General features: G+C 38.8%; 5 protein-coding genes across 7 annotated transcripts; 2 read left to right on the top strand and 3 right to left on the bottom strand.

The window, feature by feature from the left end:
• Positions 1-1,357: 1,357 nt before the first annotated feature.
• On the bottom strand, positions 1,358-4,368 carry LOC111478035 (phosphoenolpyruvate carboxykinase (ATP)-like). The gene is made up of 10 exons (XM_023122107.1): positions 4,019-4,368; positions 3,710-3,888; positions 3,473-3,626; positions 3,186-3,371; positions 2,815-3,113; positions 2,572-2,745; positions 2,426-2,491; positions 2,153-2,331; positions 1,733-2,071; positions 1,358-1,630 (listed from the first exon to the last, which is right to left on the bottom strand). The coding sequence occupies exons 1-10, from the start codon at positions 4,270-4,272 to the stop codon at positions 1,487-1,489; spliced, it is 1,974 nt and encodes a 657-aa protein (XP_022977875.1). The 5' UTR covers positions 4,273-4,368; the 3' UTR covers positions 1,358-1,486.
• Positions 4,369-5,610: 1,242 nt separating this feature from the next.
• LOC111478737 (protein RMD5 homolog) lies at positions 5,611-9,815 on the top strand. 2 transcript variants are annotated; one of them, XM_023123167.1, is made up of 3 exons: positions 5,611-5,712; positions 5,899-6,015; positions 7,693-8,972. In XM_023123167.1, the coding sequence occupies exon 3, from the start codon at positions 7,708-7,710 to the stop codon at positions 8,872-8,874; it is 1,167 nt and encodes a 388-aa protein (XP_022978935.1). In that variant the 5' UTR covers positions 5,611-5,712; positions 5,899-6,015; positions 7,693-7,707; the 3' UTR covers positions 8,875-8,972. The 2 variants fall into 2 exon arrangements, with proteins under 2 accessions (XP_022978935.1, XP_022978936.1); XM_023123168.1 differs by lacking the exon at positions 5,899-6,015 and adding an exon at positions 9,236-9,815 and having other exon boundaries at positions 5,614-5,712; positions 7,693-8,889.
• A 1,787-nt stretch (positions 9,816-11,602) lies between these two features.
• LOC111478719 lies at positions 11,603-14,179 on the bottom strand. Its single transcript, XM_023123140.1, has 2 exons — positions 13,528-14,179; positions 11,603-13,445 (listed from the first exon to the last, which is right to left on the bottom strand). Exons 1-2 carry the CDS (start codon positions 13,867-13,869, stop codon positions 11,652-11,654), a joined length of 2,136 nt encoding a protein of 711 aa, XP_022978908.1. The 5' UTR covers positions 13,870-14,179; the 3' UTR covers positions 11,603-11,651.
• Positions 14,180-18,361: 4,182 nt separating this feature from the next.
• On the top strand, positions 18,362-19,149 carry LOC111478811 (uncharacterized protein At5g65660-like). Its single transcript, XM_023123288.1, has 2 exons — positions 18,362-18,674; positions 18,764-19,149. Exons 1-2 carry the CDS (start codon positions 18,465-18,467, stop codon positions 18,935-18,937), a joined length of 384 nt encoding a protein of 127 aa, XP_022979056.1. The 5' UTR covers positions 18,362-18,464; the 3' UTR covers positions 18,938-19,149.
• Positions 19,150-20,927: 1,778 nt separating this feature from the next.
• On the bottom strand, positions 20,928-22,579 carry LOC111478784 (transcription factor bHLH93-like). 2 transcript variants are annotated; one of them, XM_023123242.1, is made up of 4 exons: positions 21,904-22,579; positions 21,658-21,831; positions 21,406-21,573; positions 20,928-21,291 (listed from the first exon to the last, which is right to left on the bottom strand). In XM_023123242.1, exons 1-4 carry the CDS (start codon positions 22,495-22,497, stop codon positions 21,202-21,204), a joined length of 1,026 nt encoding a protein of 341 aa, XP_022979010.1. In that variant the 5' UTR covers positions 22,498-22,579; the 3' UTR covers positions 20,928-21,201. The 2 variants fall into 2 exon arrangements, with proteins under 2 accessions (XP_022979010.1, XP_022979011.1); XM_023123243.1 differs by having other exon boundaries at positions 20,928-21,288; positions 21,904-22,578.
• Positions 22,580-23,524: the final 945 nt, after the last annotated feature.

Raw genomic sequence — 23,524 nt, forward strand, 5'->3', positions numbered from 1 at the left:
AATTGAGAGTGTTTTTTTTTTTTTTTTTTTTTGGGTCGGGGCCATGTCCATTTATTTGCAGGACGGGGTCATGCGGAGATCATCTAAAGATGGGAAGAGGGAGGAGTGGGAAACATTTTTTACTCATTAGATAAATAAGATCGGAGACAAATTAATATCCATGTTTTCTTTTTTCTATATTAAAAATAATTTAGTTAATTTTGAGACCTTAATTGTAACTGAAATTATGTTAGATAGAACGTGCTCTTTACTTATAAAACATATTAATTTATTTTTAAAAAAATAATAAATATATTTTTAAATAAAAACTTTCAAAATAACTATTTTTAAATTTTTTTTAATGAATAATAAACCATAGAAAAATTACTAAAAATTCAATTCAACAAACATTGGGATTTGAAAATGTAATAGGTGGCATAGATAGGGATGGAGAATGCTTCTTCATTATGTGCTGCCCCATAGAAAATATGTAAATAAGGAGAAATACGGGTTTCATCTGATTATATCTTAGGTATCTTATGATCAATAAGTTGATTATGTCTCAAATTTATAAGTAGTTGAATTAAAGAAATTCAACCCATTTTTAGGAGAATGATTGAGGAACAAGATAGGATTTAAAGGCAAAAGTGCTTTGATTAAAGAACAATCATGTTATGATTCTCGTAAAGAACAATTATTGTCACAACTCAACGTCTTCTTGTCACTTATTTTATCTTCATGTATATAAATTGAGCTTCTTATCAACAAACAATTAACTTTATTAAGCCGCTAGAGATTCTAAAAGATAAATAAAAAAAATTGAGCTTCTTCCATTAAGTTAATTAATTACTTGTATTATTGATTTAAGAGAGAGATTAATTACCTCAATTCTTTGAAAATTATATGGGTTTATTCATTATATTATTTGATTTTTTTAATACAATTATTAGATTAGATGTTTCTATTAAAAACATATATTTTACCTATTTTAAAACTTGGGGAGAAAGACTTATAAAGAATGACTTTTGAGAGCCAACTTTCTTACTAGTATATTCTTTGGTGTCCAATTCTGATATCGTTTGTAACAATTCAAGCCTATTGCATCTTTGAACTTTTCCTTTTGGGTCTTCTCTGGAAGTTTTTAAAATATAAAATTAGAATCTCTGGAAGTTTTTAAAATACAAAATTAGAAATAGATTTTCACACCGCTATAAGAAATGCTCCGTTTCTCTCTCCTTACCGACATGAGATCTCACATAAACACACAACATCCAATCTATTTATTAAAGAACTTTGTTTAATTAAGTGTGAATTGTAATGAAGACAAGAAAAAGAAGCTAAAAAAGACAAGAATTCTTCAAAATTTGCAGTACATAAACTTGTATTAAATATGTGGAACTGTGGTCTTTACATGACAATGCATTAAACCAAATGGAAAGAGAAGGAAAAAAAAACACAATAATAGAGGCGAATCATTTTGGTCTACTGTAAACCCCTTTTTGTTGGGTTAAAAAATGGGACCAGCAGCAAGGATTTGCTCAGCCAGAGTATTGTCTTCACCAATCTTGTAGTTGGTAAATGTCTCGAAGTTGTTCTTGAAAAGAGTAGCCAGTTTCAGCAGCGTTTCATTGTACGCATCTCTGTTCGACCACTGCAAAAAAAAAAAAAAATACCCCAAAATCAAGATCAACGACTAATTGGAAGAAAGTTTTTAATTACTAGATGGTATAGATTATAATATCACTTTTCTTACCGTGCTTATTGGGTCCAAAATCTCGGAGGGAACTCCTTCAATGGCGGTGGGGATTTCGAGGCCAAATACTTTGGTTTTACGGTAATTCGCTTTGAGAAGCTCGCCGGAATGAATGGCGTCGATGATTTTTCTAGTGTAAGAAAGCTTAATACGGCTACCGGAGCCATATCGGCCGCCGGACCAGCCGGTGTTGACTAGCCAGCCGGTGGCACCGTGCTTCTGCATCTTTTGGGCAAGCATGGCAGCGTACTTTGTGGGATGTAACATAATGAAAGCCGCACCAAAGCAAGCCGAGAATGTCGCTTGTGGCTCTTTTATACCGTCTTCGGTTCCAGCCACCTACAATTTCAATTTTGGAATCAGCCTTCGTCCAACAAAGTAATTTACTTACAATTTAAAAAGTTTATTTCTTATTTTTACCAATGCAGTATATCCACTGATGAAATGGTACATGGTTTGAGCCAAATTGAGCTTGCTCACTGGTGGAAGCACCCCAAATGCGTCACAAGCCAATAATATAACGTTCTTTGGGTGTGGCCCCACGCATGGTATCTTAGCGTTCGGTATGTACTCGATTGGGTACGCCGCTCGAGTATTCTCTGTGTCATTAAAAACAAAAAATATATATATATATATATATATCAATTATGATAATTGATTAGGTTTATAATCGCTATTTTAATTAATTAATACCTGTAACTGAATTGTCCGAATAGTCCACTTCTCTGGTTTGCTCATCGAACACTACATTTTCTAACACTATCAAACCAAACAAATCATTTCAATAAATAATCTTACACAAAAGTCACGAGAAGAAGGAGAGTTGTTATTGCTATTACCAGTTCCAAATTTGATGGCGTTCCAAATATCAGGCTCTTTTTCTCGAGAAAGGTCAATGCACTTAGCATAGCAACCTCCTTCGATATTTGAGACACCATTGTCGCCCCAACAATGCTCATCGTCTCCAATCAAATAACGGTTGTGATCGGTGGATAAAGTAGTTTTTCCGGTACCTAAAAGAAAATGAATAATTTTAAGAAACAGTATAATATTAAATTTGTCAAAAACAGATGTTGGCACACCTGATAATCCAAAGAAGAGGGCGACGTCGCCATCTTTTCCCATGTTGCAGCCAGAATGCAAGGAGAGAATCTGTCGCTTGGGCATGAGATAGTGCATAAGACTGAACAGCCCCTTCTTCATCTCACCCGCGTATTGGGTTCCAAGGATCACCATTTCCCTCCTGGCCAGATTCATATCTATGCTAGTTGAAGATGTCATGTAATGAGTGAAACGGTTGCACGGGAACTGTCCGGCATTGTATATTGTGAAATCCGGCGTCCCAAAATTCTCCAACTCTTCCTCCGTTGGTCGGATGCACCTACCAAAACAGAACCCATCAATTTAACTTACCCGCCGTTTTAAAAGGCACAAGTATTTTTCTGTTACTTACATGTTATGCATGAACAATGAGTGGTAAGCCCTGGCAGAGACAATTCGGACTTTGAGTTTGTTCTGGGGATCCCAATTCAAGAATTGGTCGTTGACGAAGACCTTGTCCAGAGAGTTCAAGTAATCCACGGCTCTTTCTCTGTTGATCGTGAAAGTGTGCTCATCCATTTCAATGTTTGGAGATCCCCTGCAGTCCAAAACAAAAAGGCAGAGACTATTAACAATGATCGAATGAAGTAAACACAAAACTGTGGAAGACGGCGTGGTTTGAAGAAGGACGACGCTTACTTTCCCCACCAGAGCTCTTTCTCGGTATTCGCATCCTTAACAATTCGCTTGTCTCTTGGAGACCGTCCGGTCTTGGCTCCGGAAAGCGTGGCCAATGCTCCTGTGGATGTAAAAAACGAGCCCCTCTCGCACCTTATGGCCTGCTCGTACAACTCTGCAAAACGACGCCGTCTACATTCAGCTAAAAGATGATCAAATATAATTAGATTAAACATGGAATTTATGTTTTCTTTGGACCTGCAGGGGAGAGATTGTAGAGGACGTGTGTGAATTTCAATGAGCTGTCGCTGATGTTGATGGTGGGTGCGAATTGGTGGTGCGCCACGTGTGCAATCTTCGAAGTTGGAGTTTTTCGAGCCGGGTCTCCTTTCACCACTTTTGGCCCAGTTTCTCTCGTCAATGATGCTAACGATGCACTGAATCACGATTTCCACCCAAACAAATCTTATATTTAAAACAAAAATGTAAAATTTAATTATTAAAAAAAAAAAAAAAAAAAAACGAAGCCGTATTTCGGTGGTTTCTTTTTGGTTGCATGTGTTGTACCTGATTGACTGGAGCTGCTGCCTCTGGCGATCTTCTTCTGAAAGAGCAGAGAAAGCCGAGGGAGAGGAGCCGGTCGGTGTAGTGGGCGTGGATCGCTTCTTCTGCAGGCTATGAAGCTCATCGATGGTTTGGGCCTTGATAGGCGACGAGCTGCCGTCGTGGCAGATTCCGTTTCCATGCTTCGGCGACGTCTGAACTTGCGTGGAAGATCCGTTGGCAACTCCGTTCCCGTTCTTTATCTTGGAATCGGCCATCGGAATCGGAATAGTTGTTTAGACAGAGGGAATATGAATAAGAGAAATGTACAGGTACAGAAGTTTAGGTGAATGCTTGGATCATGCAAAGTGTGGAGATACAGAGCGGATGAGAGTGCGAAATGGGAGTTGTGGGGGATCCCATTTTAAAGGGTTCAGGAGCACAGCTTTAGCAGTTAATTAAGCAGGGTGTAACTTGACCATGGTTAAAAGTATACGTGAGAAGTACACGGGTAACCTAGAGTTAGATTTTGTGATGTTCATTCCCCTTGTCTCCGGATCATTGTCATCTCTCTTTTCTTTTTCCCAAAATTTCCGACCACTTCTTGTCGAATTGCTAACATCAACCTCTAAACACTTTCGTGTGGCTGTCCATTTTTTGAGTTAATGGCTATTGTTCTTTTAAATCCTAAAATGTAAATAGCAACCTTAGCTCTAATATTGTTTTTCACCTCCATAAGTTCAACAATATATATGTAATAATGAGTTTAAATTTATTTATTTATGAAATGTATATATACTGATTTAAGTAGTTTTTTTCTTTTCGAGGAATGTCCCAATAAATTAGTATTAGAAGCAGAATATGCATAAAGTGGCAACCAAGCCGTGTGGTCTATATTCGTTATTGGCAGGCAGGGTGACATGGAAACCAGCCGCTTATTCCGATGAAGATATGGACAGGCGCCACGTCACAAATGCTTGGCTCGCCGTCGGATCCCACCAACCCAGTACGATACTGGGGAGTTGTTGGCGACGCCGTTTATGAAAATGAAGCCCCTCTTATTTAATAATAATTTAATTATTCCGCGTGTTTTATTTTATTTTATTTTATTTTCTAATGCCAATAGCATAAAAAGATTGGTTCAATCCGTAAATATAGACTTGGAATTTACGATTGTGGCCCTAAACTTTCAAGAATTATGACCTGACCTTCTTCAACATCTTACCAAGGCTTTGGGGTCAACAGCACTATTCTTTTATTTTCTATTTTATAAGAATTTAATTCTAAAGCACTGTACTCTATTATTATGAGGCAAGCTTGGAAATGGAACTCTCTTCTCTCTCTCCTCTCTCTCCTCTCTCTCCTCTCTCTCCTCTTCCCGTTCCCCCTTCATAACCGTCTCCGACGCCGGCGCCGCCACCAACGCTGGTGGTCCATGACTTGGCCAGTATTATTATCCTGGACAATATTACAAATCAGATTATTACACTTTTTTAATGTCAAATTAAAATTAGAGAAACAATAAATTAAATTAATGTATCAGATAATTCTGCGTCTTTCAATTTTGTATAATTCTCTTTAGAAAAAAAAAATTCATGGAGAACAATGTTATTTGAATGAATGAATAAACATCCATGTTTTAATAATTTTCATATAAAGCTGTATGCGGAAATGGAAAGGGAAAAATCCCCCCGTTCGGCTCCCTACTTCCCGGCAAGGTTTCTTCTCTTCTCTTCCCTCCTCTTCTTCTTGCTGAGATCTATGCATACACTTCATTATCCTTCCACTATATTCAGATCTAATTTTCATATGTTCCTGCATTTTTGTTCAATCGATTTTCATCTTTTTCTCCGGATAAGATTCTTTTCATATCTCAATCGGTTTACTCTCGATTTCTTTTTCAGACTCGCATCTCCGTCGTGCCTTGCTTCCAATCCATCATTTTCTTATCGTTGATTTTTAAAATTTTTCTCTTTGTCAAGATTTTGAAGTGATAACAGATGTTGGGAACTTCTCTCGTTGTGCGAATTATAGTTTTTTGTTTTGTTCATTGGCTTTGAGTGTTTTATTTTTGTTCCCTATTTCTTGGGGTTGTACAAGTTAGTCCATTATCCTTCTAGTTCTTTCCCCGAGATTGATCGTTTTACGTCGGATTTCGGTTACTGCATAAGTTAGTAGTTTCTGTGTTCGCTCTACTGTTGAATCGATTAGTAATAATCGAATGGTCGGTTGTAATTGATATATCGGTAATTGTGATTGAGAGTGAAAAATGACTTTTATTCATTTTTTCCATCACATCTCGTCACTAATCGGTAATGTGGTGTTAAGTGTGTCTTTAAGATAGAAGTAATAGATACTGGATACCCTTAAGTTAGCTCTACTTCTTCATCTGTTGTCTTAAGAAAATGATCGTCTCAATTGCTTTCTAAATGTGCATTTGCCTTTCAGCTATTTGAAAATTATAGTTATTTTTTCCTACACAGTAGAGGATCTTTGTATAATGTATATTCTGCAGAAGTGTTTGAATGAGACACTCTTAAGAACCATAATAAGTAATGATATTTAGAGTTTCTTTTCATGACTAGGGACCTGCAGATTTGGATCGTTTTTTTAATTTTGGTTCCAATTACCAACATACAATTACCGTTTGGTTTATATTCTAGGAGCACATTGGTCCCAGAAAGTATTTGAACTAGATGCCTCAAGTATTTGGTAAAGAATTCTTGTGATCACTATTTTATAACACCAAGGCAACATGTGTGTAAACGTGCTTTTGAACCTAGCTGTAGATGCGGTGCCTCATATCTTGAGCCCACTATTATTGCTTTAGTACAACATTTGTTATTAACTAGGGTTAAATCAGATCAAGGAAAGGAAAACAAAATACTGTTAGTTCATCTTCTTCATTTGAGCTTCTTACTCGATGCTCTTCCTCTGCATTAGATGCGGAGAAAATTGGAGATGAGATCCAAGAGGAAGATTTAGTGGGCAATAAGTTGAATGGTGTGGATAATTTGAGTGGGACAGTGATGATAAGTTTTAATTTTTAGATGTTTAAATGTGATTTTGTAGCTATAATCCTAAGGAAGTGGCAAAGCGAAAGACTTGAAATATTTGAGCTCTGTCAGCGCTTTATATTTAGATTTGATCTTCACGACTAGTGACCTGTATGTCTGGGTTCATTACTTACTTTTTGTTCAATTAGTACTTACATTTTGCTGAATTTTTATGTCTTGGGAACTCATCGATCTATTAAAGTGGCAACTTGAGCCAAAGCCAACTGTTAAGGCATCCTCAAAGGTAGTTCGTTGGAATCTCCACTCTCATGTCTGAATTTTAATACTAGGGTGAATATAAATAAATGGAGGAACTAAAGCTATGAAAACATTTTGGTCTATTACTATCTTCGGGATCTTCTCCCGCTATTATCTTTTAGGATTTCTGCTATAAAGTAGGTAAATGAGTTCACTTTAAGAGTACTCGGACATTTTCTTTCCTTAGTAGAACTTCGTAATAAATTAATGGTATACTTTTGTATCTTTCTTTTACCTCCTGCCTCTTTCCTCTCCTTTAGTATTTCTTTGCATTTTTGTCTTTGGGTTTCTTGGCACCTTGATATCCCTCCATTCCATTTTTTTGGTAACAATTATCTGCTTGTTATTGAACAAACTTGTTTGATAATCCGAGTTTCTTTGCAGGTATTAGACTAAGAAATGGAGTTGAATAGCATTAAAGATGCATTTGATCGTGTGATGAAGAAGCAGAAATTATCTTCTTCCAAAAGTCAAGAAGTAGTTGATCAAATCCATCTGGAGATGGAGCAGGTGCTACACAAAATACAGTTTGCTGATAATCCTGAATGTCCAATTGATTTGAATTCAGTTTTTGCTGAACTCAAAACTAAATTAAAAGATATTGCCCCACTCGCTCAGCTTGAAAGCACACAAAAGGAGTTGAATGCTGCCCGAACCAAGTATCCTAAGCTTGTGGAGAAATCTTTCAATCCAGATATATCAAAAGCTTATAGAAACGTTGACTTTGATAGGCATACTGTTGACCATATTATTGCTCGTCATTTCTATTGCCAGGGTATGTTTGAACTTGGTGACTGCTTTATTAGTGAGGCTGGCCAGTCAGAATCTTCTGCCTCATTGAGGTCTCCATTTCAGGAACTGTATCAGATCCTTGAAGCAATGAAGTCCCGGAATCTAGAGCCAGCTATGAACTGGGCTCTGAATAGCTCAAATAAACTTAAAGAATGTGGGTCGGATATTCTGCTAAAACTTCATACCATGCAGTTCATGGGGATTCTACAGAAGGGCGATAGACATGACGCTTTGAAGTATGCTAGGACGTACCTGGCTCCTCTTGCATCCAACCACATGGCTGAACTTCAGAAGCTTATGGCTTGCCTACTATGGACAGGAAGGCTTGATTGCTCCCCATACTCCCAATCACAATTAATGTCAGTAGCCAATTGGGATAAAATTGCTGAAGAGCTTATAAGACAGTACTGCAATTTTCTTGGTCAGTCCTACGAGAGCCCATTGGGTGTAGTGGTTGCAGCAGGGGTACAGGGATTGCCTCTCCTCCTCAAGTTTATGAATGTCATGGCGGGGAAAAAACATGAATGGCAATCTACGAAGCAGTTGCCTGTGCCCGTCGAGTTGGATAGAGAATTTCAGTTCCATTCCATCTTTGTTTGTCCAGTATCGAAGGAACAGTCAACCGAAGAAAATCCACCAATGTTGATGCTGTGTGGCCACGTCCTCTGCAAGCAGTCTATCATCAAGATGTCTAAAAACAGCACAAAATCGTTTAAGTGCCCATATTGTCCAACAGACATTGATTCTACTCGGTGTAGGCCATTGTACTTTTGACGCTTACACAAAAGGGTCGGTTAATGTTTCATTCCTCTCTTCAACTGAACCTGTATTTTTTTTTTTTTTTTTGTAAATACATATTTTTCCTACGTGTTGGAATGTAGAGCAAGTTACTCGACAGACATCTCTCAAGGCTTGGTAGATTTACAGCAAGGGAGTGTCCGATGGTTGCTTCTGGAGCTCACCTCTTACTAAATAAATATAGTTTCTTCCTTTTTTTTTTTTTTCTCTTTTTCCAACAAAAGTATAACTGAGATCATGGAAATGTGAGCCCCAATATTAAATTACTTAGATTTTGTCAATTGAAACAGAAATCTACCAGCTCATGGGTGATTAGGTTTTTGTGGCCTTCTTTCAGGTACGGATTTGGCGATGGGCCTAATTTCATCGCCATTAGGCCTTGACGATGGAGATGGGGAATTTAATGTTAGGCCAATACAGATCCATGCATCCTGTCACCCAACTATTCCAATCAGTGACAAGCTACATCAGAACACATCCGAGAAGAATACTGAAGGTTAGTTCACAATAACTTTCAAAAGTAGTACTTTTAAGTGAATTATTATTATTATTATTTTATCAGAATTCAGAACTTTGGAAGAAAGCACTAATTAAATGTTTCTTCTTGTAATTTATTTTGTTTTCAATTATCCCAAGTCTTCCTCACTGACTTCTAAGTTCTAACTATCACTGTTACTGTTTTTAAAGTTACGTCAAACTCATTCTTACCCGTGCATGTTGTATAGTTCATACATTTCTTTAAGATCTATATCCAATGATTTTACTTACTTCCCTTACTATTTGTATATTCTGCACAAAATGATTCGTGTGTCATACTATTGAGGACGCAAGAATATTTGAAAGAAAGGATAAAGACTTACCCCTTGATTACTAACTTTTGCACCTCCTCCTCAAGTCTTTTGTCGCTCATTATGGAGACCTTGCTGCCCACACAGACATAGGGTTTATGATGATCATGCACCACCTTCACCATTTTTTATTGAATAAATAGAATGGGCAGTAAGCACTAGGGGGGCTGCTGATACCCACATACACTACTTTATTATTAGAATATAGTCATAGACATGATTCATGCTCCTTCAACCAATACACTATCAAAACTAAAGTAAAGCTAAATAATACGGAGCTTAAACCACTCATCATAATTGGTTCCAAAAGTCTGCGCAAATTAAGGAGGTCTTTAGCTCTTCAAAAGGCGCGCAGTAAAGAAACCCTCTAAAAATGAAAGCTTAGAAAAGCCTCCACTCTCATCCCAAACCTTTTCTTACCTTCTGGCCTTTTTTAGCCCTTGAAGGGACATTGAAAAGGCACTTCTTTCTTGCACTGACGTGTTTGAATTTTGTGGTGGCTGATCCCTTCTTCCCTGAATTGTGATTTGTTTAGACATGGAAATGGGAGTTTTTGAGGGTGGAGTGAAAATATCTCTACAACCATTTAGGCATTTCCAATGCTATAATAGTACGAGGAATGTATCCACGGTTGTCACCGACATATATTCATACCCTCAATATTTGAAATGTAGGTGTTGAAGTCATAGATAGACCCACTGTCACAGGATTGTTAGTTGTATTCGAAGATCAAAATCCAAATCTCGAGCTTCGCGATTTGATTTGGGGTAGGTGGTGGTAGCTGCATCTTCCAGGGAATCTCTACTTACTACCACAAGGGAAATTTTTGTGGGGTTATTATAACTATAAGATCAAAACTTTCCTCTGGACCTACTGATTCACTAAAACTTTGACCTTTTGCTTTTGGAGAAAAAGAAACAACGATCCACCGGCACTTTCACCATCTACCTTCACTCACTCTCTTTTTTTCTGTCTATTGATGATGTTTGAGGTTATCCAGAGTGTTCCTTTTTCCACTATCTTTTTCTTTTATTTGACCTTTGACAGACTAAAGAAATGGTAGTGCGCCGAATGTGGTGGTGAGGGCGGCGGAGATATTCATATCCAAATATCTAACAATTCATACCCCTCCTTTCGACAACAATATCATATCAACCACAACACCCAAATGTATACTCTAATTAAATGCCTTCCTTCATTATGACTAAATACACTTTTCATTAAATATAAACCCCTTCGCATAGAGAAGCCACCCACATGACTTCCCTCCATCCTGTCCCAAATTCTTAAATCCTCCGAAAAGAAATACCATACTGATTAATTGATTTGTTTAAATCATTCTAAAAGCAGAGCAAAAGGGTAGCTCTCCCAATTTCTAGCAAACAAAATCACTTGGAACATAAAAGAACAGCTCATACATACAAACAAACGTACAAAACTGGACACGTTCGGAATTGATTCCATGATAACAGAGCTATATATATTATATCTTCAAATTTGTACAAAACTCAGAGAGAGAAAAAGAAGAGCATGTTGAAAGGAGGAAAAAACAAAGAGAGATGGGGCTGTGCCTGCCCGCCTAAGTTTGGATACTTCAATTTCAAAAATAATGCAATTTCTGGAAAGTGATTCCATCCAGACAAACCACCAAACTGTTCCTCTTCCAATCTCTTTCCTTGTTGGGCCACCAAACTGTTCCTTTCCTCTGCCAACGCCCAAAAATAAAAACGAAAAAACAAAAAACAAAATAGAAAAGGAAAAGGGCCTAGCCGTCTTCTTCCTCTTTGTCCATATTCTAGGCTCGGGCCCATTCCATCAGTCCAATCATAACTTTTTTTCCTTTTTTATTATTTCTTTTTTCAAGAATGATTTATTATTTTTTTTTTTATATTTATTAAATTTGAATTAAAATCTGGCATCTTCGAAGCCGTGCAAATCGCTGACTCTATTCATCGACTTCCTCATAATTGCCACCTTAGCCAGTCTTTCCGCGGCTCGCCAAGCCGATGTCGGCGTTACCTGTTCAAGCTTTTCGTCTACTCGCCTTACCTCTCGTTCTGCCGTGATGTTGTTCTGTCTTTGGCTTTGTCTCTGCTGCTGTTTCCGTCGGCTCAGCGCAGCTGACTCGTCATCTAAGCCTTTTATGTACTCGCTAGCCGATGAGGAAGCGGATTGTTTCAGCAGCAGGGCTCGAGCCGATGACACCAAGTGTTGAGCTGCCGAGAAATCATTGTGTTCCATCAACCGCTGCGACTCGGCTACAGCTCGGATTGTGACGTGAAGGTTCCTCAGCCGTTCGATGTTCGAACCGGACGATCGGACGGCCCGCGGCCTGGGTACTGGCAATGCATGTTGTTTAGAACAAATAAGCCCATGCGATGGCGATGACGTGTCCCTGAAAATGGATCGTACGGACAATATCGGGTGGGTCCCGATCGACGAAACTGGCACTTTCAATTCCAATAGCATTTCTCGGATTTCTTCAGAAGAGAGATCGCCGATCCGGATCGAACCGGGTTCGAGGGCTATCGGGCGAGCAGAAAGTGAATAGACCGCAGCGATCTCGGCCGTGCTTGAACCAGATACGAACCCGAGTTGGAGTCTGAGATCCTGAACTACCACGCTCAACAAGCCGCTAACACATTTGGCCAGCGCGTCTTCCGGCGGCGCAGGGCCATCGCCGAAGGAGACGACGTGAACGGGAATCTCCTGGTGGGGGAAGCGCGTGGAGCACACAACTGGAGACGATCGCTTGCAGTTGCTGAAGTAAGAAGCTCCAACGCGGTCATCGAGACCGTCGGAAATGAGGATGATACTAGCGGCGGAATTTCTCTCCCGCCGATCTTCGAGAACCTTAGCTGCCTTCTTTATGGCGTCGTTAATGCACGCTCCTTGACCAACTTCGCAGAGCAAATCGACGATTCTACGCGCCGATCGGCGGCCATTGGAGGTCATTCTCCGCAGAGACAACAGTCGCTTGGAACTGGCGGAGAAGGCCACAATCGAGAGGCGGTCTGTGCAACAGAGCGAAGAAATGACTAATCGCATAGTGCGTTTCACCATCTGGAGTTTGGCGCTATTCGCGCTCGCACTCACATCCAAGACAGTTATCAAATCGATTGGAGGACGAAGGTTCCGATTCGTCGGCGATGAAGACGTCCTTGCAGATCGAGCCGGAGCCTTGACCTTCAATACCACCGCATGGGTCTCGTAGTTGCGACCGGCTGCGACCACCGCAGCCTCAGGCAATAGACTTACTTCAACATTTTTCACAATGTTGGGTAATTTGGGAGAGGCTAATGGTGCAGATGTAGCAAAGAAACCTTGAAACTCGACTGCGCCATCCTGTTCATCATCGTCTTCGTTTTCGTCGGATTCCGGTATGGGATTGAAACGAGCACGGGAAGTTGGGGACATCAAAGGCTCGTCATCGTTATAAACTTTGAGCGTCTTCGATTTGAGTTCGATGGATTCTACACCTCTCGTCTTATCCGTCTGGATCGGTTGGTTAAGAGGAGTTAGAGCATCGAGCAACGGAGCTTCGTTCCAGACGGAGCTACAAACAGGACAGGCCACAATCCGATGCTTCTTGATGTGGGCAGAGATGCAAGGAAAGTGAAAGGAGTGCGAGCATTCTGATGTGAAAATAGCGGTTCCTTGTCCTCTTCTAACGCTTTGTAAGCAGATTCCACACTTACTCTGCAAAGTGAAAGGAGGGAAGTGGAGTTAAAATGATGGGTAATTGGAAAAAAAAAACAAAGAAAAGAAAAGACTTGGTTACCTTAGAGATTCGTAAGCCGGTTCTGAGGAGGGAGAAAGTGGAAGGGGATTTGGGAGAAGAAGGATTGGAGAAATGGGAGAACAATCTGGAGGCAGTGGTTTTGTTTTGGGTCATCAGCTTTGGGCTATTGGGAGTGGATGAAGAAGGTGTGGTAGGAACAGTGGCAACCGAGGTTCGACATCGGAGACCAAGGCCAGGGTTGTCGGGGCGAGGCGTTGATGGGTTAGAGAAAAAGCCGAATTTAGAGCTGATTCGGGGGCTTTGGGCTTCATTGGCAATCCGGTTGGAGTCTGTATCATGTTTAGGAATGGATGCGCAAAACGCTCTTCTCCACCCCGTCATTGTCTTCTGAATCTGAATACGAATCTGAATGTTCTCAACAAAAGCAAAAGGTGAGGAAAATGGATAACATGGAACAAATGGGGGAGAGGATATGAAGGGAGGAAGAGGAGATGATGGGAAGCCCAAAAGATTTGATAAAGGAATGCAATGAAAAGGCCACACTGTTGCTTCCGAATGGAAACTCTGTCTCTGTCTGCGTCTGCGTGTGTGTGTGTGTGTGTGTGTGAGAAGAGATAAAAGAGAAAAAAAAGAAGAGCCTTTCCCTTCTCGGGAATAATAATGAATCAGAATGGCAGATAGGGATGGGGGGTGGGAATGGGGTAAGAATTCTGGGGTTAACTCGGCTGGTGAGGGCGACTGCCAACTGGAGGTTGCCGCCTAATATGACATGTCAACGCGGTCAGTTCCTTCTTCTGACCCTAACTTACTTCCCAACAAAATGGCACGTGTCCGTTTCATCTTTTCCATCTTTAATTTGGGCCATTATCATTATATTATTTAAATCCATTAGAAAAAAGACGATATAGGGCGAGGGGCTGTGAGTCTGCCACTCACTGAACCGCTCTGCACCTCACCCACAAACTGCACACTGGGATCCTTCTGATCCTGTCCAAATTTAATTCTACAATTTCATTAATTTAATAAAATCTTCCAGATTTTCTTTTCCTTATGTTTCTTTTTTAGAGTGAAGGGGGGGGGGGGGGGGGGGGGGGGGGGGGGGGGGGGGGGGGGGGGGGGGGGGGGGGGGGGGGGGGGGGGGGGGGGGGGGGGGGGGGGGGGGGGGTCTTCATCTTCACTTCACTCATGGGACCAAATTCACATGCTTTCCAAACTCCAATGCTCAATAATTATAAAATTACAATGAGAGAGATGTGTTCTTTTTTTTTTTTTTTTCAAATTTGACTTATTATTATTAAACCCAAAACCCGCAGTTTTTATTTTATTTAAAATGAGTTGATAGAGATCTACAATCTTTACCAAAGAAAATATCTCGATTTTCAAGCCACTTTCCGATATATTATTTTATTATAACAGACACACACACACAATTACAGTAATAATTAAAAAAAGATATTTCTGGAGGCTTCAGTTATGGGGTAGAGCAAACTTGGGTGATGCATTAAATGTGACAAGGATTGTTTTAAAAAACCCACCATTATTAGTAGACCTAGAATTTCAAAATTAAATTAAAATTACTATCCTATAATTTATTCATGGTGAATTATATGAATTTAATTGATTAATTAGACTTTATAAAAAATGCATAAAAATTAATGAGTAAAGAGAAAGAAAGAAAGGGATTTGATTAAGGTTTGTGTGGGTAACATGGAGTACTTATTGCTGTCGCATTATTGGCAGCAAAACCCCTCTAATACCTTACTTTTTTCTTTTTTATTTAATTTTTGGGGGCGATAATTGGTAGATTGTGGAGATGAAATCACAGCCGTGGATCTTAATGAGTTACGGAGTTCAGTAAAATAAATACCCAGGACCCACTAGGAACGGGACGGAAGGTAAAAAAGTAAATAATAAAGGCAATTAGTGGTGAATAATTAGGGTTTTGTGTGAATATTGGGAAATGGGGTTTGATGGGTAAGGCTCGTGTGTGGATCCTCACCTCCCGGTTTGATTATGTTTTCCAAAGACGCCACCGGCTACCGGCTGGGAAGATGAATGACGTGGCATGGGAAAATTGTAATTCCAAGCTCTCCCTCTCATCATTCAACTTTTAATCCATGCATTCACAAGATAATTTATGTACGGGTGGCAGTGAGGTAATATTCATCCACAATTATTTGTTTTTTATTTTTAAACAAATTATATTATTGTAATAAATCTAAATAGTTCAAAATAAATATATTTTGAACCTTGTAAATGACAACCAATTTTGTTTCTTTCCCAATATATGATTTTTTATATAATAAAAAATATCTAAATTTTTAGATAACGTTATAATATTGAATATAAATAAATACTTAAAAGAACTGTGCTATCAGATCATTGTGACGAGAAAGAAAAATGGTCCCCACCCCACTGGTTCTTTCATTTATGTCTCAAAAACAGATTTATTTTATTTTATTATAGATATGGGGAATAGAAATATTGAGAAAAGGCTTAAAAAAAAAATGACTATGTTCTTTCATCTACCATTATTTACTTGGGTGTCACAATATTAATGATCATTCTGTATTAGTCAATGATTTTTTCAACAAATAAGTTATCAAGCAAACTTGCTCCTCTCCTCTCGAGCACGCCTCTTGTTCAATGAAATTCAACTGCGAATCTTCATCATGACTATACTTTTATGAAACTTGCAACTCTTTTTTTGTTCAACACTAAAAAACTATACTAACATGTCTAAGTCGAGAGCATGAGCTTGATATAAGGGACAACAAATCATCCATATATCTCTACCGTAGGAGGAGCAGGAGTACCATTATTTGGAGTGAACATGGACTGGGGCCGCGCATGATTGATGGGAATTTGTCATATTACATTTTAAAACTTTCTACTTTAATTTAATTTTAAAAAACTAAAATGTAATGTTGGTACAGTTGAGTAAACTTGAAAATTAAGAAATGAATATAAAATAGAAAAGATAGATGTAAACAAAATGGGAAGAATGGTGCATAAAGAATGATACGAACTTAAATTTCTCAATGAATAAAAGCAAATTAAATAAGTAAAGAAAAAGAGAAAACAATGATTTGATGTGTTTCCTGATAAATACGATTTGCATCCACCAAGGTGTAAAGGGTGGAGCAGAGAGATGCAAATTGCAAAGGGAATGAACCTATCCCGTTCTCCTAACTATTAATCATCTCAACACTAATTACACTTAATTATATATTAATCCAATTGGATTTGATACCCCATTCTTTCCACTTTTTCTTCTTTTAATAATTAAATTTATTTTATAAAAAGGAAAAGAAAAGAAAAAAAGGCATATGGCAAACCAGAATTTAAGTAGATTTTGATTATTAAATCCATGTGAGCCTTTTTTGAGTTCAAAAATTCTGGTATGTTCATTGTTCCTAAGCCCCATATCTTGACCAAATCTGAGAGCACTCTCTAATTCACTGCCTCCACCTCCCAACCCAAAAGTCCTCCCCCTATGCCCTATGCTGTCTGTATGCCTTCAATTTTTGGAGCATTACAATCCTCCTAAGTTTGCTTTGAAGCTGCAATCTATATTTGGATTATATAAGATGAAACCTTGAAAACTGGAAAGAAAACATGTGTGTAATAAAACTGCATTTACTGAGGACCAGAATGTATTGATGATTACACGGATGTGGGTTTGTCTGTGTGTGCCATACATACAGAGGCAACAAAAAATGGTCAAAGAAATATATAACGACTGAAAAAATAGCTGGGCCGACCCCTAAATTGCCCATTGCCAAGGAGCCCGAAGCCCGAAGAAGACGAGAACATCATATTTCTGGATGAGCCTGGGCCGCGGTCCATTTCTTTCCCACATCTCGAGGAAACAAGCAGGTCGTTCAATAAAGTCCTCATCGTCGCGTCTCTCCCGTTGCATGCCTGTCCCATTCAGTGCCGCCACCGCCTCTTTTTCATCAATTTTTAGAGCAATTTCTGTCATTTTCTTTTCTACTTGTATGGCCTGAAAAATCTCTGAATATTTATAATCGGAGACGAAAACGATGTGCCATTTGTAAAAATTGGAGTTCAAATTAAGAAACCATCATGGTTGCTTGAATTTAGTTGGTTCAAATCTTAAAAATGGCAAGAGTAAAATGACAAAAAGTGAGGAAAGATCGGGAGTTCATAACTTTTTATCCGTAGGGGAGATATTTTTGAATGAAATGAAAAGCAAGAGTGGGAGATGCGAATGATCTTAGAGTGGGTAGTGTGCGGAAAATGTTAAAAAGAGAAAGGGGGAGTGGGTGAAGTTGGTGGCAGCGATTGGGAGGCAGGCAACCGAGAGTGGCGGCCGTTGTTCCCTTGGGCTTCCCCCACCTGAGCGTGGCCCATTTGCCTTTTCTTCACTTTCTCCCCCACCCACTTCCCACTCTATCATATCTACACATCTTGCCGCTTCCCGATCCCTGAATCGAGATGCGAGGAGACTCCCGAGCACTTCAACTTTAAACAAGGGTAGCCCAAATGGACGGCAGTCACGCCACTTCCCTGGCATCCCAATTCCACACGCCATATCTCACTCTCTTTAGCTGTCTTTTCCTCGGTTACGCATTTAACTCTATTCTACCACTCTCCGTCAATTATGCTTACAGTTTATCACATTCAATCTGGACACACCCGAGAAAACAAAAAACGAATCAGAAGAAGACAAAGCAGACTTCCTTTTTCTTTTGTTTTCTTTATTGGTGAGTGCAAAGAGCGGCAGAGACGCACCCAACACGCAGCTGGGCTCCATATCATTTCATTTTCCGTACTCACCTGTACCTTTTCCATTGTACACACTACTTTTCTTCTTCCTCTGTTTTCCATTATAAATCCCCCAAATGCGCCTCCTCTTTTCTCATTCCTCCTCGTTTCTTCTCTTCCTTCTCTTCCTTCCTTCCCCATTTTCCCATTCCTGATTCCTTCTCCCAACACATGACACATTCCACATGGAGAGCCCCGATTTCTCACCGCCTCACGCCGACGCATCCAGACCCTCCTTAGCCTTTCCTCTCGGCACTGCTCTCCTCCTCCTCGTTATCTTCACCTTGAGCGGAATCTTCTCCTGCTGCTATCACTGGGACAAACTCAGATCCCTCCGCCGCTCCGCTTCCCAATTTAACCCTACCTCTCCCTCCAAATTTACCCCTACTTCTCTCGTAAGTTCGTGCCTCTTTCTTTTCTTCCCTTTCTTTTTTCCAGTTTTGATTGCACAAACCATCAATTAATCTTTTTTTCTCTGGAGCAGGATTTGGAGAAGAATCAGAGAGACAGCTTATCGGTGATGATGCCCGGGGATTCCATTCCCAAGTTCATTGCGATGCCGTGCCCCAGGGAGCCGCCACGCCCGGAGATGGTCGAGGTAAAAGTGGAGAAACCGCCGAAGCCGCCGCCGCCGCGAATTGCGGTTCCTTTCTATTAGCACACTAAGATTCCTCATTGATTGATCTGTGTACATTGGGAAAAGCAAATGAATTCTTTCCAATTTCATCTGTTATCTTCCCTTGCTAAAGGCAATTTCAATTTCTATAATCCGCCAAATAGAATTAAAATTGTTTTCTTTTATAAGGTTAGATATATTTGAAAGATGTAATAACGTTTGTGGCCTAAGAATGATGGGTTTTTCACTCTTTACCGCTATGCTTCACTTTCTATAATCCGCCAAATAAAATTAAAATTGTTTTTCCTTCTACAATCATTACTCCTTGACCTTCCAGCATATAATTAGCCCTTAATTCAAATTAATCTCGTATATAACAAATAACAGGATGTACATATGTATAAACCAAAGATGTGACAAATAAAATTTTGAAACTGGGGCCTTCATTTCTATTTTTCTTTCTTTCTTTCTTATTTAATTTTAGACGTAACTCAAATTATCCTCATTAAATCATTACACTAGAGACAGCCTTTTTTGTTAGTCTTTTGCTTTATGATAACAATGATAATGTGCTGAGATTTTTAAAATAATAAAATCAGTTCTCTATTTTTTTCTTTTGGCATTGAATATTATTTTGATGACCCTTCCATGTGCTTTCTGTTATTTATTCTAATAATTGTGTGGCTAGAGATCAAATAATCGGATGATTTTAATATTATATAATATGTACAATTTCAAAAATATTAGGTTACAATATTTATTACAAACCCAACCATGAATCGATCAAAACATTATACTTGTAGGGACCAAACTTGAGTTTGAACAGCTTTTAATTATTAAATACTTACTTTTTTAAAATAAATGGTTAAATTAAGTACAATTGGAAAACGACAGGCATGAAACTGGGTACTTTAATGTCAAAAAGGAAAAAGGGAAAAGATAATATATTATAAAAATATATATATATATATATATATATATATATATATATATATATATATCAGAAGTTTTTTCACAGCAATAAAAAAGAAAAAAAAAATGTACAAAGGGATTATTATTCTTAAGATTGGGTTAATGCAATGATGCAGGAATCTAATTCGTTTAGATTATTAGATGCTGCAATCTTTTCTTTTTTGCTTCTATGTAATATCAGATGCTGCATTAACAATATCATAGTATTAAATTATTATTATTATTATTATTATATATACATAGATATATTCTCTAGACGCACCAAATCAAATAATAATAATAATAATAAAATGTGCTTTTTTGAGACAAAATGTCATTTTTGACCCCTTTGTTGCATGGAATTTCAATTACTATCCTCTCGTTCTTTTAAAAAGGTCTAGAGTTTCCATAAATTTGGATTAATAAGATAAATAAACAAATTTTACTTGCATTTTCGTTAATTGAGAAAATAGGAAATAAAATATTTTGATATTAAATAGAATTTACTAAATGAAATGCAAGATTCAAATAAAAGATGAAGCGTAACAAAATGGTAATTAAATTATGATGACGAACTAGAATTTTGGCCCAATAGAGGAGCAATCACATTGGGCCTAATAAACAACATGGGCCGGAAGCCCACCCTTGGGGGGGGGGGGGGGGGGGGGGGCCCTTTTCATTTATCGTTCATTATTTATTAGTTTTTTTCCAGATGGTAGCGCGTTTTCCGGCAACATTCAGACCGAAGGTGTCTGCAAACTGTTCCTGAGAATGCCCAGCACAAGCTCCATTGCCAGCTCGGTCGGAGGTAGGACTTTAGGTCCAACAGAAAACTCATGGTTTGTATAGTAGGTCCATAAAGTCTAGTTTATGTGGATTGCTACTCACAGGTGCCTGGAAAGTCCGCCCGGAAAGCCATAATGCGCAGAAAGCTGTTAGAGAAGGATTTTGAGGGGGGACCTTAGCTGTGAGTCAAATATTAATCTCTTAAAGTCTTTCGGTCTTTGCTTGTTGCTTGTTCAGATGCGTATGGAATATAGGAATGATGTAATCAGAGCAGGATATGTGCAGAAGGGAAGGAAAACACGAACAAGTGATTGCCATAATCTGAAGCCAACTAAGAAAAGTGAGTACTTTCATGAAAAATGGAACTGTTTTGTTCATTTCCTTCAGTACATTATTGGGATTTCATTTTGGGTATTCTAAGTCTAATCACTAAATGCACCAAATAAAACCCAGATTAATTATTGGAAAGAGGGTTCCGGATCAATTATTTCAAATTGCAGCCGATTCATTTCATCCCTTTGAACAACACCATTGATGTTCTTCCCCCCGGATTTATTCGAGTGTTTCCACTACAAGCACTTCCCTCCATATCCTGCGTTTCTGAACAGTGCCTCCTTTATATCATCTGAGCTTGCCACTGCTTTCTCGCCGCTTCCCTGCTGACAAAAACAAGACCAACATTTTTTTTATTTGACACATTCAGAAAAAAGAGACGCACAGACATCGAAATATTACAAACCAAAAGAAAGAAACAAAACACAACAAAACAAAACCTCTGAACAACAAGCTTGCATCGAGAAATCATTGAAGCAGCTAATCACACACTGTTGAATCTCAAGCCCCAATGCTTCTAATGTGTTCACAGTGGACAGCAATAATCCTGGCCTCGTCGAACAGCAAATGTCGATTCGAGTCTTACTCTCCCTCTTTTCAATAGCGAACTGTGTGTCACAAACAACAAAGCTTCATCCATTAACTCAGCAATGGCGGACTAAAACTTAACAGTAACAACAAAAACAACACACCTTCGGGGAATTTCTCACTTGAACTTCATTGGGCTTCCCTTCCTTGGAGATCCCATTGAAGCCCACCTGATTTGAATCTAAACCAAATTCATCTTCTTCTTTCAAGTTATTGATTCTTTCTAGCAGCTCTTTCACATAGTCGATCGTGTCTCCAAGTATAGACGTTCTATCCATCTGCTTTACATGAAAATAATTTAAAAAGAAAACAGTGGGAATTTCCATTACAGAGGCAGAAAAAAGAAGCACCTTGCTTATTTTAGGGACTATTGCTCTGAGCATGGAAAGCCGATCATTCAACCGCTTCCTTCTTCTTCTTTCCGCCATTAAATTCTTCGACGGCTGTCCTTCAATCTTCTTAGCCTTGTTACTGGTTCTTTTCCTGGATTCTGCGACACCCATTTTGGAATCATTAGTTTCACGCCCACCCATTTGCTCCATTTCCACTTTGCACACACTTGGAGCCGCTTCAGCCTCCATAAACCCAAGTTCTTCCTCCTCCATCCCCACCGGAGGGAACCCACTGTTCCTATTACTCATTTCTTCTTGCGAAACAAATGGTGGGGTTTCGTTATTCTTAGTGTACGATGAAGAATCGAGCTCCGGCATTGCAAGCCCTTCGAGAAAATTGGCGTAGAGGTGTTGGTCGGCGAAGGAAAAATCAGTAGCAGTTTGGAGAGCGGGAAAATGGGAGGAAATAGAGGTACCCATTTGGGGATTTTCATCAAAACAACTGAAATTCCAGGTATTTTGGAAGAAATCATTGAAGCCATTTGAATAAGAGGAGGACCAAGGCGTGGAAGCTAATAACTCCTCTAAGAAACCATGTTGACTGAGCTCCATTTTCTTCGTTGTTCTTCCCTCTTTTGGTCTGAAGAAAGTGGAGAACAGAGTGCAATGAACATGGAGTTGCACCAAGTTGGGGAAATATTATAATAAACAAAAAGATAAAAAGGAAGGGTTTTTTTTATTTATTTTTAATCTATAAAAAAGAAAAAAGAAAAAAAAAGTGATCATCATGGTATACTGCATATGGTATGTACTAACCCTAGGGGTAGGAGAGGTAGGAGGGCTATGGCAAAAAAGGAATCTGCTTTTTGCAAAATTTTCTCTCTCGTCTGTGAATTTATGTCTTTTTCACCGAACTTATCAATCAGACAAAATTTGTTCTCTCTTTTCAAATAAACAACTCAACATGGGTTTGACCCACAAATCTGTCTCACCCCTAAAGCACACCACCAAGCAACCATCAATCATATAATAATACTATCACTCTATCACCCTCCCTTTTCTCTCTCAAATTAATTAACTTTAATCTATCCACTTAATTATATCTCTTAATTTATTATTATGTGACAAACAAACAAAAATGTTACTAGTCTAGTGATAACAATCTACCTGGCATCTTTATTTTCTTTCACATACTTGCTACATACCTACCTGTGATAGGGTCATGTTATTGTGACAACTGAGTAATGAAAGGTACTTGAATGAACTGACGTCACATCCGAATAAGAGCGATCATGACGATAAGATGAAGAAGAAAGACTTAAAGAAAATAAAAGTCACTATCCTTTTTGGTGACTCAATCATAAGAACTTCATCCTTAAACATGATTTAGTTGGATGACCTCATAGAAATTTTTATGAGATGCAAGTGATTGAGGACATAACATGCTGGAAAAGCTAGTGTTGGTTAGTGAGGACAGTCTTCACTCCTAGTAAGCGAGAAGTATGTAATGCGACAATGTCACAGGAGATGAAGGAGAATGTCAGGGTCATCATGTACTGAATTTTTGAAGTTTTTTTATGACTGAGCTATCAAAAAGAAATATCTACCTAAGCCATTACAACGTAGCCGTGTATAAAAG

The sequence above is a fragment of the Cucurbita maxima genome, unplaced genomic scaffold, assembly GCF_002738345.1.
Source record: "Cucurbita maxima cultivar Rimu unplaced genomic scaffold, Cmax_1.0 Cma_Scf00004, whole genome shotgun sequence".
Classification (NCBI taxonomy): domain Eukaryota; kingdom Viridiplantae; phylum Streptophyta; class Magnoliopsida; order Cucurbitales; family Cucurbitaceae; genus Cucurbita; species Cucurbita maxima.